The following is an 18,758-nucleotide window of genomic DNA, read 5'->3' on the forward strand; positions in this document are numbered from 1 at the left end:
GGGGGGGGGGGGGAAGCAGTTAGAAGATGAGTACAACAATTCAGTGAATGAGCTTCTCCTGGTCTGTTTGGCATACAAAACATTTTATCCTAGACATGTTCTTAAGATGGTAAAAGGCCGTTTTGTACATTGATTTGATGCGACTGCAAAAAGTCGGATCAGAATCTAGCAGCGCACCAAGATTTCGAACTTGATGCTTGCTTTGAAAGACCGTGACCCATGGCATTTACTAAGTTCTATTTTTTTAGCCAAACACAATTGTCACGATTTTTGTCATGATTCAGTTGAAGTTTTGGTTTATGCAGTTATTAAATTAGTGTTAAACTGTTACATAACTCTATCAAACTGTAGTAATTTAGAGACTATTCTAAATATTGCTGTGTGTCATCAACATAAATAATCCATCGCCCAAGACTGCCTGTTCACTATCATAGTAGGATAGTGAACATATAACATATTATTATTCAGGAGCTCTAATTCCAAATGCAGACCCTTTATATCAGGGTTGCTCAATAGGTCAATCTCAATCTACAGGTCTATCTCAAAGGTATAATGGGTAGACGGCATGGCATTAAAAAATAGATGTCAGCTTTTCATCCATTTATGAAATTTGTCACGATTGACAGACAGGGCAGCCAGTCTCAGGCCCCGTTTGCACAACGTGAAACATCCCCAAGATTTTTTGGGAAACCCCCCACGGAGGTGTGGAATGCTCCGTGAGAAGTGGCACATGTGCACTACAGGCGGCTGCAGTCCAAAGTTTTTCTGCACTAACAACAGTTATAATAAATGTCAGAGAGCAGAGTGTTTTTGTGCTGCTCACCATTTTTCCAACATGTAGGACCAAACCTAATAAAATCCAGGGTCCAAACAGACGTCAGTGTGTTCACCAGTTTGGACGTAAATGTGATCATGCAGAAGCTGCATGTATGATGAATGCAGCTGAGCCCTGCATCAGGGTTGCCAGAGAAATTAAAATATTTTATTTACCCCCTTCTTTCCTGTGAACATGTTCAACAAACTCAACACACACCTCATCTTATAATACCTTTACTCAGCACATTTGACAGTTTAGGTCAAAATATCATCATTCTAAAGACACAGTACTATAGTTCATAATTTCTTATCTGGCAACCTGACTGACATGGAAACCACAGCGATTTCATGTAAACCTGCTCATTTTTTATTGCCCCCAATAAACATTGAATAAACACTAAGGTTTCCAGAGGTTGTTCTCATGTAAATGGGGCCTTATAATAGGTAGATCACTTTGACATGGTCATTTTAAAAGTGGCTCGCATGCTGAAAAAATGTGGACACCCCTGCTTTAGATGTCTCACAAGACCACAATTGAACCAGACTGGAACTCTGTTGGACTCACGTGCATGGCTTTGAGGATGGAGAGCTGCAGCAGCGCAGCAGAGAAGCCGCGCCTCAGGGCAAGAACAAAAGCCGTCTGCTGACCGAACAGCTCCTCCATGGCTTTCTTAAGCCGAAGGTACAGCGCCCGATAACGCTCCACAAAGTCTGGAAGACTGCAGCTGGCCTCCAGAAACTTCTTAACCTGAGGAGGAGGAGTCACTGTACATTTTAAACCTTATTTCTAACAGTTAAAACAAAACATGAATCAGAGAGGCAATATTTACTCTCAGGGTTAAAGTTGAGTTTACCTGGCACTGTACCACTCCCTGCCAACAGAGGGCGATGCCTGCAATGCTGCTACTACTCTTCACTTTGGGTTTGACTGAAGATGGAGAGGAGGAAGAGGGGGCGGAAGCAGTGTCTTTGTTTTTACTCTCCTTACCATCTAGAAGACAACATTTAGAACTTTTGTTTTCCAGAACAAATCTTAGACCAGCTGAATTTTACATGAAGGAGACAGATGAAAACAGAAGCCACAAACAAATTATCAAGCGGTGCCTGCGGTCTTCTTTTTGGTCTGGAAAAAAAAATCATGTCAGAGTTGTGGCTGTGATGAAAGAGCTTGGTGATAAACACAAACGGTTCAAACTGAGAGAAAAAAAAGCTGACAATGATTCAGTTGTTTTAAGCATGAACAGACACCCTCTGCTGGATGGCGATACACCTGAAACAGTCTGTGTGCAGCGCCCCCTCGTGGTTGTGTGTAAACCAAACTCAGAAGCTTTAGCTGCCTGAAAGTAGTTTTCAATGTCGTAACATATTAAATCTTATAAAGATTCAGCCAGCAGGGGGCGCACTGCTGCCTTCCTGCATTTATAGGTACACATGAAATGAGAGCGGAGCATTAAGCTCATACTTACTCTTCAACTCTTTGCTTCTGTTGAGACCTTCTGGAAATAAAACAAACTCTTTTAGTTGTCAAATTCAGCCTTTCATTTCCTCCATCCACTTCCTGTCCACATGAATGGTTTATCAAGCCTCCTGATTAACACAAACATTTCCTATCAATAAAAATCCCCCATCTAAACGGGATATTCCAGTGAATGAGATTGCAATAGGAAGTGTTACGAGCCTTTTGCAGGAATTTTATTTCAAATTAACACTGCCATAGTTACTTGTCTGAAGAGTTATCAGAACCTCTACATTCCCTGAGCCATAGCTGAATAAACCTAGAGTCTTCTGACAAAAAACGACTACTCTGCCAGAACTGGTCAAGGAGGGCCATGGGTCCAGACTAGAGGTGCACCGATTGCAGTTATCTGGACAATCACTGATTTCTAAAATGTCTGACCTGCCGATTCCAATTTTGGCTGATAACAATTTTGTTTTATAAGTGGCACTGTCAGGAGTTATAAAGTCACAATGCACCTTCAATTTTCCAATCTTATTTTACTGAAAAACATACCCTTGAACAATATCCTGGAAACAATACAAACTGGTTTTAACTGGCCATGAGGTAGTGCTCTGAAATATAAATTAAATTCAGACAACTGTTGTTAAAACTAAAAAAAATTCGATAAAATCGGTTTCTCATGCAAGTATCGGTTGATTTCAGATTCCCCATATTTAAGGAAATCAGGGCTGATAAATCAGCGATCGGCCGGCCGATTTATCGGTGCACCCCTAGTCCAGACCTTGTCTCATGAGAAGCCCAACGCTAAAGAAGAGATTCTACGAAGCATCAAGATAATAACAGAAACCCAAGAGCTGGAATTATCAGCAAATTTACGTCAATATTATCAGTCATTAAAGACGGAAGTAGTAGCAGCTGCTTTAAAACCTAAAGATAAAGTTGCTTGGTAAACTGGAACTATTTATGATCTTAAGAGCAGAGCTAACAAGCATGGCAACTAGCTGTCAAACTAGCATAACAAGCTAAAAAAGGTAAAACTCTTTTGGAGGCACAATTTTAATTTGAAGTTTGCTGATTTGGTTTATTGAGAAGCGGGATAGTAATTATCCCTATACTTCCATACATATGAGGCGTTGTGTTGACTGTGATTATCGGATGTCTAGGAAAATGGGGAAAGTGCTAAAGAGATGAAAAAGAGAGTCCAGGCAGGATGGAGTGGATGGAGAAGTTTTTCAGGAGTGATTTGTGACAAAAAGGTGTCAGCAAAGGTCAAAGGAAAAGTTTACAAGACAGTGGTGAGACCAGCTGTGTTGTATGGTCTGGAGACAGAGACATGGACAAAAAAACAGGAGAAAGAACTGGAAGTAGCAGAAATGAAGATGTTGAGGTTCTCCTTAGGAGTGACAAGGATGGAGAAGATTAGGACTGAGCTCATCAGAGGTACAGCACAGGCTGAAAAACAAAGAGGAGATGTATAGATGCAGTTAGAGAGGACATGGAGGGAGGACAGAGGATGCAGAGGACAGAGTGAGATGGAGGAGGATGACTCACTGTGGCGACCCCTGAAGAGGGGACAGCCAAAAGACAAAGAAGATTGAATCTTTTATCTATTCATGGCTCAGCAAAAGAAGTCGCCACCTAGTGTGAGTGGGGATTTTAGGTTTGCTAGTTTTAACTGCAAGGGCCTAAAAAGTCTACCCAAACACAGAAAAGTTCTACATCATCCCAATACTCATATAATTTTATTAACAGACCTGTTTAAGAGATGTAGACCACACACCATACCGAAGAGGATTTGGGTTGGAAAGATATGTCTTTGATCCTTTTATAGCAAATCTATAGGTGCCATTCTTACCCCTTTTAATGGTAAAATATTGTTTTATTCTGCTGATAGGTTTAGAATTGTCTTGGAGCACATTTATGACAGTAAAGTAGGTCTTGTGAATGAATATGCTCCCAAATGGGATGATAATGCTTCTTTTAGACAGGGAGGGGTTATGGGTAGAATTTATATTCAATGTTAATCATTTCGGTTATCTGTTTAGCATTGTTCTTTTGGTGATTAGTCTGTTCTTGTTAGCTTAGTTTATGTGTTCATTATGTGTTAGACCATTCAGTAGAGTAACCATGAGTGAGGGAGGTAGTTGTCATGAAAACCTGTGAGGTTCACTCTGTCTGTGTGTTGAACATTAAGACAGATTCTTCATGTACAACAAGAGCTGCACATTTCTCAGTAGCTTTGTGCTGCCACTCGTTACAGCGTGAACACCCGCAGCTTATAGATGAGCGCGGCTTTTATATGTTCAATTTGTTTTTTGTTTGTTTGTTTTGTGTGTGTGCTCTATAGACCTGCAATTACGGTTTTTATGACTTTAGTTCTAGACATCTCTTTTTCTCACATATTTGCCCTACCTACATTCAATATTTTTTAAACATATCAGGCATCAGACTGTAAATATGACTAATGTAGTCAATGACCATGTTTTTAATCTTCATAAATATTAACAACCATGGCACCTAAACACCCCCTCCCTGGGTTGCCACCTTACCGTGGTGGAGGGGTTTGAGTGTCCCAATGATCCTAGGAGCTATGCTGTCAGGGGCTTTACGCCCCTAGTAGGGTCACCCATGGCAGACAGGTCCTAGGTGAGGGACCAGACAAAGTGCAGCCCAAAGACCCCGATGATGAGAGAAATAAACGGACTTAATGTTCCCTTGCCCGGACGTAGGTCACTGGGGCCCCACTCTGGAGCCAGGCCTGGAGGTGGGGCACGCGGGCGAGCACCTGGTGGCCGGGCTTTTACCCATGGAGCTCGGCCGAGCACAGCCCGAAGAGGGGACGTGGGTCCCCCTTCCCATGGGCTCACCACCTGTGGGAGGGGCCAAAGGGGTCGGGTGCAATGCGGGATGGGTGGTGGCCGAGGGCGGGGACCCTGGCGGTCTGATCCTCGGCTACAGAAGCTGGCTATTGGGACGTGGAATGTCACCTCACTGGTGGGGAAGGAGCCTGAGCTGGTGTGTGAGGCTTAGAGGTTCCGGCTAGAAATAGTCGGACTCACCTCTATGCATGGCTCTGGCTCCAGTTTCCTTGCGAGGGGTTGGACACTCTTCCACTATGGAGTTGCCCCTGGTGAGAGGCGCCGAGCAGGAGTGGGCATACTTATTGTCCCCAACTTGGTGCCTGTGTGTTGGGGTTCACCCCGGTGAATGAGAGGGTGGCCTCCCTCCGCCTACGTGTGGGGGGGATTGGTTCCGACTGTTGTTTGTGCTTATGCACCAAATGGCAGTTCAGATTATCCACCCTTTTTGGAGTCCTTGGAGGAGGTACTGGAAAGTGCACCTCCTGGGGACACCCTTGTTCTGCTGGGGGACTTCAATGCTCATGTGGGCAATGACAGTGAGACCTGGAGGGGTGTGGTTGGGAGGAACGACTCCCCTGATCTGAACCAGAGTGGTGTTCTGTTGTTGGACTTCTGTGCTCGTCATGGATTGTCAATAACGAACACCTTGTTCAAGCATTAGGGTGTCCATATGTGCTCTTGGCACCAGGACACCCTAGGCCGCAGTTCAATGATCGACTTAGTCATCGTCTCATCTGATCTGCGGCCACATGTCTTGGACATTCGGGTGAAGAGAGGGGCGGAGCTGTCCACTGATCATTACCTGGTGGTGAGTTGGCTCTGATGGTGGGGGAGGATGCCGGTCAGACCTGGCAGACCCAAACGTATTGTGAGGGGTTGCTGGGAATGTCTGGCTGAGTCTCCTGTGAGACGGAGTTTTAACTCCCACCTCCGGGAGAACTTCGAACATGTTCCGAGGGAGGTGGGGGACATTGAGTCTGAGTGGACCATGTTTCGTTCCTCTATTGTCAAGGCGGCTTACCGAAGCTGCGGCCGCAAGGTTGTCGGTGCCTGTGGTGGCGGCAACCCTCGAACCCGATGGTGGACACCGTCGGTGAGGGATGCCGTCAGGCTGAAGAAGGAGTCCTATCGGGCCTTTATGGCCTGTGGGACGCTGGAAGCAGCTGATGGGTACCGGCAGTCCAAGCGACATGTGGCTCGGGTGGTCGCTGAGGCAAAAACTCGGGCATGGGAGGAGTTAGGAGAGGCCATGGAGAATGACTTCCGCACGGCTTCGAGGCAATTCTGGTCCACCATCCGGTGTCTCGGGGGGGAAAGCGGTACGCCACCAACACTGTTTATAGTGGGAGTGGTGTGCTGCTGACCTCAACTCGGGATGTTGTGGGTCGGTGGGCGGAATACTTTGAAGACCTCCTCAATCCCACTGGCACGTCTTCCACTGAGGAAGCGGAGCCTGGGGACTCTGGGTCGGGCCCTCCAATCTCTGGTGCTGAGGTCACTGAGGTGGTTAAAAAGCTCCTCGGTGGCAGGGCCCCAGGGGTGGATGAGATTCGCCCAGAGTTCCTTAAGGCTCTGGATGTTGTAGGGTTGTGTTGGCTTACGCGACTCTGCAATATTGCGTGGACATCGGGGGAAGTTCCCCTGGATTGGCAGACCGGGGTGGTGGTCCCCCTGTTCAAAAAGGGGGACCGTAGAGTGTGTTCCAACTACAGGGGGATCACGCTCTTAAGCCTCCCTGGTAAGGTCTATTCGGGGGTTCTGGAGAGGAGGGTCCGTCGGATAGTCGAACCTCAGATTCAGGAGGAGCAGTGCGGTTTTCGTCCTGGCCGTGGAACACTGGACCAACTCTACACTCTCAGCAGGGTCCTGGAGGGTGCGTGGGAGTTTGCCTAACCGGTCTACATGTGCTTTGTGGACTTGGAAAAGGCGTTCGACCACGTCCCTCGGGGAACCCTGTGGGGGGTACTCTGGGAGTATGGGGTACAGGGCCCTTTGACATGGGCTGTTAGGTCCCTGTATGACCGGTGTCAGAGCCTGGTCTGCATCGCCGGCAGTAAGTCGGGCTTGTTCCCAGTGAGAGTTGGACTCCGCCAAGGTTGCCCTTTGTCACCGATTCTGTTCATAACTTTTATGGACAGAATTTCTAGGCGTGGCCAAGGTGTTGAGGGGATCCGTTTTGGTGGCCTTAGGATTGCGTCTCTGCTTTTTGCAGATGATGTGGTCTTATTGGCTTCATCAGATCGTGATCTACAGCTTTCGCTGGAGCGGTTCGCAGCCGAATGTGACGCGGCCGGGATGAAGATCAGTTCCTCCGAATCCAAGGCCATGGTCTTGAGCTAGAAAAGGGTAGAGTGCCCTCTCCGGGTCAGGGAGGAGGTCCTACCCTCATCTATGGTCACGAGCTTTGGGTTGTGACCGAAAGAATGAGATCTCGGATACGAGCGGCCGAAATTAGTTTTCTCCGCAGGGTGTCTGGGTTCTCCCTTAGAGATAGGGTGAGAAGCTCGATCATCCGGGAGGGACTCAGAGTAGAGCCGCTGCTTCTCCACGTCGAGAGTAGCCAGTTGAGGTGGCTTGGGCATCTGTTTAGGATGCCTTCTGGACGCCTCCCTGGTGAGGTGTTCCGGACACGTCCCACCGGAAGGAGGCCCAGAGGAAGACCCAGGACACGCTGGAGGGACTATATTTCTCGGCTGAGCCTGGGAACGCCTCGGGATTCCCCCGGAAGAGCTGGCCCAAGTGGCTGGGGAGAGTGAAGTCTGGGCTTCCCTACTTAGGCTGCTACCCCCGCGACCTGACCCCGGATAAGCGGAAGAAAATGGATGGATGGATGGCACCTAAACACACATCTACCCCTAAATATGACTGTCAACTTTGTCTCTAAACATGGTCACCAGGACTCTTGAGGTCACAGCCTCCCTTCACTAAAACGTTGAAGACTTTAATGGGGAGATTATTTCTTACAGGCAGGGCCCATCAGAGAATATCTAGATGAGAGAACCTAACCAGTTTTTCTAAGCACATTGCATTTCTACATTCTTTATACTCCACTTCTAAGCAGTCTGATAAGTATAAAGAATCAATGTCTTTGCAAGCCAAATCTGATTTTATCACCATTGAACTTTTTCTCAGTTTGAGATCCAAATTTTATGAACAGAGGAATAGGACAAGTAAATTGCTAAATCATCAACCAGCTCCTCTGATTTTGAGGTGTCTCCCTCCTCACTGAGAGCAGTGATTTTTGTAAATATATATAAATATCTTTGACTTTTCAAATACTTCCACTGTGTAGAAAACTGTATGAGAGAGAGTTAGGACAGTTGATTTTAGATGTTTGGGGGAGGTTTGAAAGAGGGTACACAAATCAGTGTGTGTAGGCACAGTTTCATGCAATGTCAGATTCTCCTCTAAGCTCACTGGAATAAAGAAAAACATCAGAGAAGTGTCCCTCGGTGTGATCGATGTCAGCAGGACACAAGAAGTTACTCATGTACTGGAGCAGTTCCTCCATGAAGAGGTTCTGCTCTCAAGTTGTTCTCACATTATTTGGAGAAGATATCGCTCCTGATGTCTCAACTGTCCTGGTTAGACTGTGACCCACTTCACTACTAACAGTGATAAGAACTCTGCTGGCCAGGAGGCTAATCCTGCTAACCTGGAGATCTGCAGCTACACCTACAGATACAAGCTGATCAGAGACATCCTGAATTTTATTACAGTGGGGAAAAAAGTCACAGTGACTCGAGCTGTAAGGCTGGATCATTTAAAATAACCTGGAATATCTTTCTGTCCTGAATTAAATGTACAAATAATCACATCATTCTGAACAGTTTTGATGAATGTGTGTCAGTGTGTGTGTGGATATGCATATATCTGTGTACATTCCAAATGTGTTTGGAAGTCAATGTGTATATGTAATCTTATTTTTTATATTAATTTCTTTAACCATGTTTTTCTGCTCGGTTGTTAGGGGTAAGTGTCAAGTTTGGTGGTGTTTATTGACTAAATCTGTAAAACTAGTTATGATGGTTCCACACTTACTGGACTTGATGGGCGGTTTGAGCTCCTCGCCATCCACTTGACTTGTGTCCACGTGAACCAGCAGGTGTGTGAGACGTCTCACTCTGGAGTTAAAGATGGCCGCCCGACTTTTACAGCGACGAGCAGACTCGGCGTTGTCCAGGTATTCGCTGAGTAGCCAGGACAAAGGGCTGCTTTCTGAGGATTCTAGGGGAACACAACAAAAGCACACACTTACAGCCCTGACCCGTTCAACGTCATCACACGGGTCAACAGAGGAGGTTTCTGGGCATTTTGTTGTGGTCCTGTTAAATCCAGGGATTGAACTAACGTGTGTGTTACAGTGTGTTACACTATGTATTACTGTGAGTTACGCAATTGATAACATTTTCTCGACAAGAAGACAGGGCGAAGGAGAGCCCTCTTGCCCTGACGAGACACTCGCAGCTGGATAAACGATGGATTCCTGGGGGCAGTGGAAGATCATGTGCCTGTCCATACTGTCGGTCGAGGATGTAGAAGACGCGTACATATTTGAATTTATAACAGGATTTCTGCGTTTTGGAGTCGGCGGTTACCTGGCTTATCGACAAATGTGGAAAATGTCGGCAGCCGTTCTGGCCTTGGTAAAGCTGCCCGCCTTGTATGAAGGAATGTACCGAGCGGTAAATTCTCAGACTCAGACGCTGCATGAGCTGAGCCTTAAGCTGGACGCGATTTCTGAGAATCGCAGGGCACTTGTGGCTTCTAGAACCCACTGGCAGGAAGGAATCTATCTTGGAGAAGACTACAAGCTCGGCCCAGCAGTGTGACCACAACATTTGGCTGTTTGGAATTGCCAGTGAGACATACCAGCAGAACTTTGAAGGCAGACATGGAAATTCAAGCAGATGCTGCCTGACCCAAAATAACTGTGTTCTCTGAATTTAGCTTCCCTATTCGGCCTTGAATTGTCCAGCTATCTCAAATCTCTCCTGGTTGTTTATGAGAACAAGAAGCTATGCTTCACTGAATTGTTGGGTCTGACGTACCGCATCTTCCTCTTCAGAGAACATAACTTTGGTCCACTCGGCAGCAGTCCCAGCCAAGACGCTTCTGACACCATCTTAGTTCAAGAGTGGCTTGACACAAGGAATGCTACAGCTAAACCCATGTCTTGCATACGTCTGTGTGTGGTGGTTCTTGAAGCACTGACTCCAGCTGCAGTCCACTCTTTGTGAATCTCCCCCACATATTGGAATGGGTTTTGTTTCACCATCCGCTCCAGGGTGCGGTTATTCCTATCGTTTGTACACTTTTTCTACCACATTGTTTCCTTCCCTTTGCCTCTCTATTAATGTGCTTGGACAGAGAGCTCAGTGAACAGCCACCCTCTTTAGCAATGACCTTTTGTGTCTTGCCCTCCTTGTGCAAGGTGTCAATGATCGTCTTTTGGACAACTGTCAAGTCAGCAGTCTTCTTCATGATTGTGTAGTCTACAGAACTAGACTGAGAGACCCAAAAAAGTTAAGTCTGGTCCTCTGGACATTCAAAAACAACACAAACAAACAAAAAAAGGGAGAAACGTTTCGTCTTTCATCTGAAAGACTTCTTCAGTTTGAGGTGCTGTATTCAGCTCAGTCTTATAAATAGCACCTTCTCGTAGTGGATCAACCAGTTTGCTGCTGACAACCAAAACTAGCTAGTCACATCCACTACGGTGATCCACTACGAGAAGGTGCTATTTATAAGACGGAGCTGAATACAGCACCTCAGACTGAAGAAGTCTTTTGGATGAATAAGAAAACATTTCTACTTTTTTTGATTGTTTGTTTTGTGGAGTTTGCACGTTCTCTCCGTGCATGTGTGGGTTTCCTCCAGGTACTCCGGTTTCCTCCCACAGACCAAAAACATGCATGTTAGACTGATTGGTAACTAAATTGTCCCTAGGTGTGAGTGAGAGAGTGAATGGTTGTTTGTCTCTATGTGGCCCTGTGATGGACTTACGACCCATCCAGGGTGTACCCCGCCCCTCGCACAGTGATTGCTGGACATGGGCACCGGCGACCCCCGTGACCCAAAATGGAAGAAGCGGGTAAAAGATAACGGGGCTGAGATGGTGTAGAGGCAGGGCAACCGGCTTGGGACCCGAAAGTTCCAGGTTCGATCCCCAGTCACTGGATACCGCGTGGTGTCTCTGGGCAGCACACCTCATCCCCAAAATGCCCCCCAGGTGCTTTTAATAGCTGCCCACTGCACCACCTGGTGGTGGATGGGTTAAATGCAGAGACTAATTTCGCCATTGTATGGAAACATACAGTGCTGACATTGTGATGACTAGGGCTGCAACAACGAATTGATAAAATCGATAAAAATCTATGATTAAAAGCGTTGGCAACGAATTTCATTATCGATTCGTTGTGTCGCGCGATTATGCGTCTTTCACGGCGCTGCGGAGCCGTTGCGTTTTGTTCATGGGCAGTTCATTGTCAATGCTGACTGACTGAATAAAGTTTGAAAAAAAAAAAAAACCTCTGCAGCGTGAGGGGGGCGGAGGAAGAAAAGCAGAGTCTGTTTTCAAAGCAAAATAAGTAAATTTTACAAATGACCGACGCAGTGAAAACTGTTCGACCCAAGTCCTCCAAAGTGTGGGAGAACTTCACAAAGATAAAAAAATGAGAAACATGCCGCTTTGAAAATCGCCTACGCGACACGGGAGAACCACGCTGATAAACGCAAACATGTCGGAGTCACGAGCTGCAGCTGATACAACATGTCTCACTCCCAACTTGTGTTGCAGGTGAGTCTCTACAATTTAACATTGTTCTGTTTCCAAGAGAGAAAACGTAACGTCAGTCTGTCTGGTAGATGAAGCTGCTGTTTGTTTGTTTGTTTGCTGATTAATGACGGTGATAGAGAACGCGTGTGTGACTTTTTATTTAATTTAATTGGTACAAGCAGTGTTTAAATGTGATTTATAAATAAATCTAACACAAAGATAATAATTTAATGATTAAGCTTCAACTTTTAATTTGCTGGCAAAGACTGAAGACACTGCAGGTATGGCAGGATGAATTGCATTTAAAAAGGAATTAAAGTAATTTATTACATCTACTCAAATGTGTGTAATTAAGTATTTTGTGTGTGTGTGTGTGTGTGTGTGTGTGTGTGTGTGTTTAATTGCTCTTTGAGCTACTTTTGCCTGAACCTAACACTGTAAGTGAAACAAGGCATTTCTTGAGTTGCTGTAAATTATGTTATAATACATATTTACTCTCATTCCAGAAAACAACAACACACAATGACATCCTTCATAATGGACAGACATCATGGACACCACAGCAGCAGCTGTCTTCACTGAAATCATCCTGAACATGATCATCACTGACATGAGGCCTCTGTCGATGGTTGAAGACGAAGGCTTCACTACAATGATCCACACTTTTAATCCAAGTTACAATAATCCACACTTTTAATCCAGGTTCCACTCTTCCCTCAAGGACACATTTTACAAAGTAGCTACATATTTTGCAGGTATAAAGCAGACATTTGTATATATTTTTGTGTACATTTATTTTTTTTAAGAAATTTGACTAACTTTTATTTTTATTATTCAATATTTTACTAACAGATTAGTCAAATACCAACCTGTTTTTTGTGTGAATTGCTATGTCAGTCAAATGTTCAATTTTGGAATAAAGGGGTGGAAATTAAAACTTTTTTTTTTTTTTTGCCGATTCATCGATTAATCGAAAAAATAATCGGCTGATGAATCGATTATTGAAATAATCGTTAGTTGCAGCCCTAGTGATGACATTATTATTATTATTATTATTATTATAATGGATGGATGTTTGTTTTGTTTTTTGATTGTCCAGAGGACTAGACTTAATTTTGGATTTTTCTACCTGGATTATTGAGCATGCATCAGGATAGACTGAGACCATTTAAAGGCCTTTGCAGGTGTTTTGAGTTAATCAACTGATTAGACTGTGGCACCAAGTGTCTTCAATATTGAACCTTTTCACAATATTCTAATTTTCTTAGATATTGAATGTGGGGTTTTCATTAGTTGTGATTTATAATAAACATCAAAAGACAAACATTTGAAATATATCAGTCTGTGTGTAATGAATGAATATAATACACACTCACACTTTTTCATTCTAATTTTATGACCAGCACCTGTAATTTTGTTGTGCTTCAGTGCAATGACAATAAAGCTGATTCTGATTACTGTGTGTGTTACTGTGTATGTACCTGACAGAGTGATGCTGTGGACAATGGGGGTGATCAGAGCCTCCCAGCAGGTCTGACCCAGAGCTTCAGCTGCCTCGGCATCGGTCAGGAATCTATCTGCAAACATCTGCTCATGTCTGAGCGCGTTGTTCAGCCTGCAGTGCACACACACGCACGTACACACACACACACACACACACGTGTTTATTGAGAACGCTGCAGCAGCTGCAGCTCGTTGCAGCATTTTGAGTCATACTTGTTGAAGAGCTGCAGCAGCTGCGTCTTGTCCTCCACCACCTCCTGACACCACGTGTGGGCCTTGGTGCTGTAAAACAGGTAGGTGCGACGGCACAGCTGCTCCTTGAAGACGGGCCAGAAGGTGGGCTTTGGACCCAAAACCTCAAAACCGTGGACCCGAGTGTCTATCCCGCCCTACGACAAAAAGGAAGGATTTAGAACACAAAGGAGGGAACGCAGCTGAAACAGAACAGAGTCTGACCTGCTGGCATCTCTTGATCCTGATCTGGATAATGGACCAGAACCGGGACATGTTCTCCAGCAGAACTACCCGGCTGGCAGAGGGCGCCACATTCACCTGTAGAGACACAGAAGGGTCATTAACTAGATGAACAGACGCCATCTTTAATGTGCCACGCAGACTTCAGACTCACCGTGTTGAGCTCCGTGTTGATATTGGTCGGGTCGTCTCCCCCCAGAATTAGGATCCGGGCCGGCATGTAGCTCGAGTCCTCACTGGCCACCAAGATGGCAAGTTGTCTGGCAAAGAAAAACAACATGTTGTGAAACTTGTAAAAAAAAACAACCAAAAAAAAAAAAAAACCCCAATAACTAGAGAAATTGCAATTTCTGTAAAAACGCAGTGTGAATGCTGATTGCTGAACGATTTCGCTGAAAACTGCTTAAAACACTAGTTTACTTGAAATACCCCCCTCGGCTGCTCCCTTCTTCAGGGGTCACCACAGTTAACTCAGCACTAAGACTTGGCAGTTGTTTTTATGCCGGATGCCCTTCCTGACACAACTACAGACCACCGAGCTACCACACCCCACTGTGTGGAGAAGAGCCATCTAGGGTAGCCAGGGGAGCAGATGGTGGGGGTTAAGGGTCTTGCTCAAGGGCCCAGAGTGGAGCAAATGAGGGTGGAGGCAGGTGTGGGTGCTTCACCTATCCCACCCACATTTTGATGTTGTCTGTACCGGGAGTTGAACCGGCGATCTTCTGATCACAAGCCCAACTTCTCTAACCTCTGCGCCACCACCCCCCACATTACTTGAAATACATCAATACCTAAAAATTTGAAAGATGAAGCTGCAAGAAGCACAAAGAGCAAAAAATATATATAAAAATGCAGACAAAGCTTGAAATTAGATTAAAACAAGCAATATGTGCAGAAAAGGAGTGATTAGCGCAACAACAAAAAAAGTAGATGAAAAAAAAACCCCAAAAAGCTTTAGAAGAACGAAGCTAAAATGAGCCAAAAATGGGTAAAACAAGCACGCACACACAAAAAAAGACCTTTAAAACAAACCTAATGCTGAAAATAGCATGGATCAAAAAAATCAGAGCCCAACAAACATAAAAAAAAAAAAAACGGTTAAGAAACCCAAAAAACAGCCCAACACACCTTAAAACAACCTAAAAATAATTTTTAAACAGGATAAGAAAACCTAAAAACAGCAGAGCAAAACCTAACCAGAAAGTTCCTGGAGAAACTTTGACGAGGACTGCCACGTTGTGGCCATTTTGGCCCATAAGCCTAACCTGTATAAATCAATCAATCAACCTTTATTTAGACAGATAAATCCCATTGAGCCTCGAGGAGTCATTTACAAGAGAGACCTGATTTCAACAAAGAAAGATGACAACAATGGACAACAGCGACAACAATAAACAGTTATAAAAAGTCATACTACAGTTTTTTTTTTTTTAAACAAATAGGATGGCTAAAAGGAAAAGGTAACGAAACAAAAAACAGCTAGATTCCAAGACAAATGTAGAAAACTAAAAACAGGAACATGTCTGCGTTGGTCCCTGCCAGGTGTCCAACAGATTCTTAAAGACACTTAGAGAGGTCAAGGTCGAGAGCTTCAAATCTTTTTGTAAGATATTCCAGGAAACAGGAGCGGAGTAGGAGGTAAATAAAGGTTGAATGAATGAATGAATTTTAAAATTTAGATTTGACAGTACAATGCGTTGGGGTTCGCTCTCAGCTAACTAAATGTTGAGCCACAAGTGACCGCTACAAAATCCTATGGACTTGAGTGGCGCTGAGGAGACCTTGTTCACCTGATCACTACAAGAGACAAAACTTAGGCCCCACCCACCTGATGACCACGCCTTTGTGCATGTAGATGTTGATGAAGTGAGAGCCTGTGCAGCCGTTTGATTCCCAGTAGGTTTTTGGGTTCTTATCGGTCAGCTTGTTAGCTCGATGGTGATTGGACGAAACCTCCACCTTCTCCCAGCATTTGTCTTCCTTCAGCTCCACACTGGATCCTGAACATAGACCAATCAGACCAGGTCCACATGCCCTCCTCTACACAAACAAAAAAAACAAACAATCCGAACTGACCTTGGCACAGGTTTCTGAGGAAGACATCAAAGAAGGGTATGTTGATTGGTTGGTGGCTGCGGCGATGTTCCTCAATGTGACCCAGCACCATCTGACATGAAAATATACGTATAATCAAGATGAGAAACAGTGCCGGCACATAGAGAAGACTGTTAAGAAGCAACACAGGCATCTTTAGCTGAGTGGCAGACCATAAAAATGAGATTCAGTGACTGAAGTCAGAGAAGGAGTCACGTAGCTTTATGTTTCATCTGTGAGTATTAGGTCGTATGAGCTCAGAAAGCACAAAACATGTTATTAAATCTTTGAAAACATGAGTTTTTCAGCTTTTATTTGTCTTGTGAAAAGTAACTGCTAACAAAAAACACTTTATAAACCAAAAACCTCTGTACTCAAGTGAAAAACTTCACGTTTTTAATACATCAATATCTGTATCCATTCCAGGAAGATGAATGAATTAATTAAAGAGAAGTAACTGTTCATTAAGACCAGAATCAGGTACGATGGACGTGTAGTGATAAAAACACTGTTCCCGTGTTACACAGTCCAAATGTTGCAGATCTATAGAGCACAGGTCTGCAGCAGAGGTCTGAAACCTTCAGTTAAATAATTTAAAATAATAATTTGCATAGAAACAAAAACAACCTGACTGGTAAAGCTGGGATAAAAACATGTTGACCTCTTTTAGTAAAAGCCCACAGACTGACACTTGACAGAAGGTAAGAGACGGACTGGACTGACACCTGACAGAACGTAAAGGATAGACGGGACCGACACCTGACAGAAGGTAAAGGATAGACGGGACCGACACCTGACAGAAGGTAAGAGATGGACTGGACTGACACCTGACAGAAGGTAAAGGATAGACGGGACCAACACCTGACAGAAGGTAAGAGATGGACTGGACCGACACCTGACAGCAGACTAGACACGGACCGGACCGACACCTGACGGAAGGTAAGACATGGACTCAACTAGGGCAGGGCGATATCTTGATAATTTTAAAATAGAGATTTTTAAAAATATTTTATTGCAATACAAGTTGAGACTATCTCGATATAAAATAATATAGTTTTATACTTGGAAATCCTGCCGTCTTTTTTCTCACAGGCGGCCCCCCTCCTTCTACCAAGACAGCTAATTCTTTAGCAGTCTTGTTAGCTGCTAAGGACCATATCTTTAGCCATATGATAAACTGCTGATTTATTAATGTTGCGCTTCCTCTCTGTGTTCCTCTAAAAGGCACACAGCACGACTAAATGAGCTTTGAACCGTGATTTGCTTCAAGGAAGGAGACAGGTCTGTCAGATCTGCAGCTTCGAGGTTCCAAGTGGAGGCTCACTACCGCAGTTCACACACGCTTACTAACGTGAAGGCAGCACAGTTGAATGGACTATATAGCGCCTTTCTATCTTATCAAGGCACTCAAAGCTCTTTACAACACAATCTGTGCCCTCATTTACCCATTCAAACAGCACTCGACTAGATCTCTACAAAGATTAATCAGAGCTTTATCACATTCATACATCGATGGGACACACATCGAAGGCAATGAGGGGTTCAGTGTCTTGCCAAGGAAAACTTCAGCATGTAACTACTGATGGAATCAAACCCCCAACTCTCCAATTGGAGGACAACTGCTCTAGCCTCCCAGCTGAAGAGGATTATTATTTAATATATGTAAATAGATGTCTAAAAAATAAACTATTTAATATATGTAAATAGTTTATGTTTTTAGGCATTTATTTTGTACAGTTACAGCTGTTAATAAATGTGCCTGTGTGACAATTGGGACAACAATTTGACTCAAATATATTTTTGTTACTTTATGGAAAGAAAAAATATAGATATACACATCGTATATCGCAATTTTTGTAAAAATATTGAGATATTATTTTCGGTCCATATCGCCCAACTCTAGACTGGACCAACACCTGACAGAAGGTAAGGTCGTTTTCACACCAGATAGTCCAGTAGACTCAGTTCGGTTGGGGACCAATATTCATGACATTTTGTTTACATTTGAGCTGGTGCGTTTGCATTCACACTGCACTGTGCAGTCGAGTCAACCTGTTGAACCAACCTATTCCCCCACTCGCCTGTGGGGGCGCTGCAACAAGAACTACTGAAAGAAATGACACAAAAACCTCTGAAGACACGTCTTCTTCTTCTTCTGTAAATAAAAATAAAAACGAAGTGGCATCAAGTTTTAGCAGTTTTAGGAGATATGTTTTGTTATTTTTCAAAAAATGGACTTAGCATGAGCAGAAGATGAGACAGAAGACCATGGAGAATATTGTTTTTCCACACAAAGCAGCTGACGGCTCCATATAAGGTCAGAGAAATGGTGTTTGTTTACCCTGTGGAGCGGGGCTCGGTCTGTTTACATTCACACTGTACTTGAACCGCGCTGGAGTTCACTTCTACCGGACCGAGACCTAGGTTTTAGCCCGGGCCAGAGTTCGCCTTTTTGTTCCGTGACAGAGTTTGATGGAGCGTTCATACCTCCCCAGACGAACCGGACTTTCTAGGAAAACGAGCTAGAGTTCGATTAAAGCGGACTAAACAGGGCTGGTGTGAATACACCCTAAGAAATGAACTGGACCAACACCTGACAGATGGCAAGAGATGGACCAGACCGACATCTGACAGAAGGTAAGATACGGACCGGATTGACACATGACAGAGGATAAGAGACAGACCGGACCGACACCTGACAGAAGGTAAGAGATGAACAGGACTGGCACCTGACAGAAGGTAAGAGATGGACCGGATTGACACCTGACAGAAG

General features: G+C 44.4%; 1 protein-coding gene across 1 annotated transcript in view; it reads right to left on the reverse strand.

The window, feature by feature from the left end:
* The window catches only part of LOC119413682 (cullin-9), a 91,733-nt gene that overhangs the window by 26,580 nt on the left and 46,395 nt on the right, over positions 1-18,758 (reverse strand). Inside the window, exons 17-26 of the mRNA XM_037680739.1 lie at positions 15,968-16,058; positions 15,720-15,891; positions 14,046-14,151; positions 13,874-13,969; positions 13,631-13,806; positions 13,396-13,529; positions 9,178-9,363; positions 2,283-2,312; positions 1,671-1,807; positions 1,382-1,564 (exon numbers count right to left, since the gene is read on the reverse strand). Coding sequence (XP_037536667.1) covers positions 1,382-1,564; positions 1,671-1,807; positions 2,283-2,312; positions 9,178-9,363; positions 13,396-13,529; positions 13,631-13,806; positions 13,874-13,969; positions 14,046-14,151; positions 15,720-15,891; positions 15,968-16,058 — 1,311 coding nt within the window. The remainder of the gene's footprint in view (positions 1-1,381; positions 1,565-1,670; positions 1,808-2,282; positions 2,313-9,177; positions 9,364-13,395; positions 13,530-13,630; positions 13,807-13,873; positions 13,970-14,045; positions 14,152-15,719; positions 15,892-15,967; positions 16,059-18,758) is intronic.

This window comes from Nematolebias whitei, chromosome 1 (assembly GCF_014905685.2).
Source record: "Nematolebias whitei isolate Nwh7 chromosome 1, NemWhi1, whole genome shotgun sequence".
Lineage (NCBI taxonomy): Eukaryota > Metazoa > Chordata > Actinopteri > Cyprinodontiformes > Rivulidae > Nematolebias > Nematolebias whitei.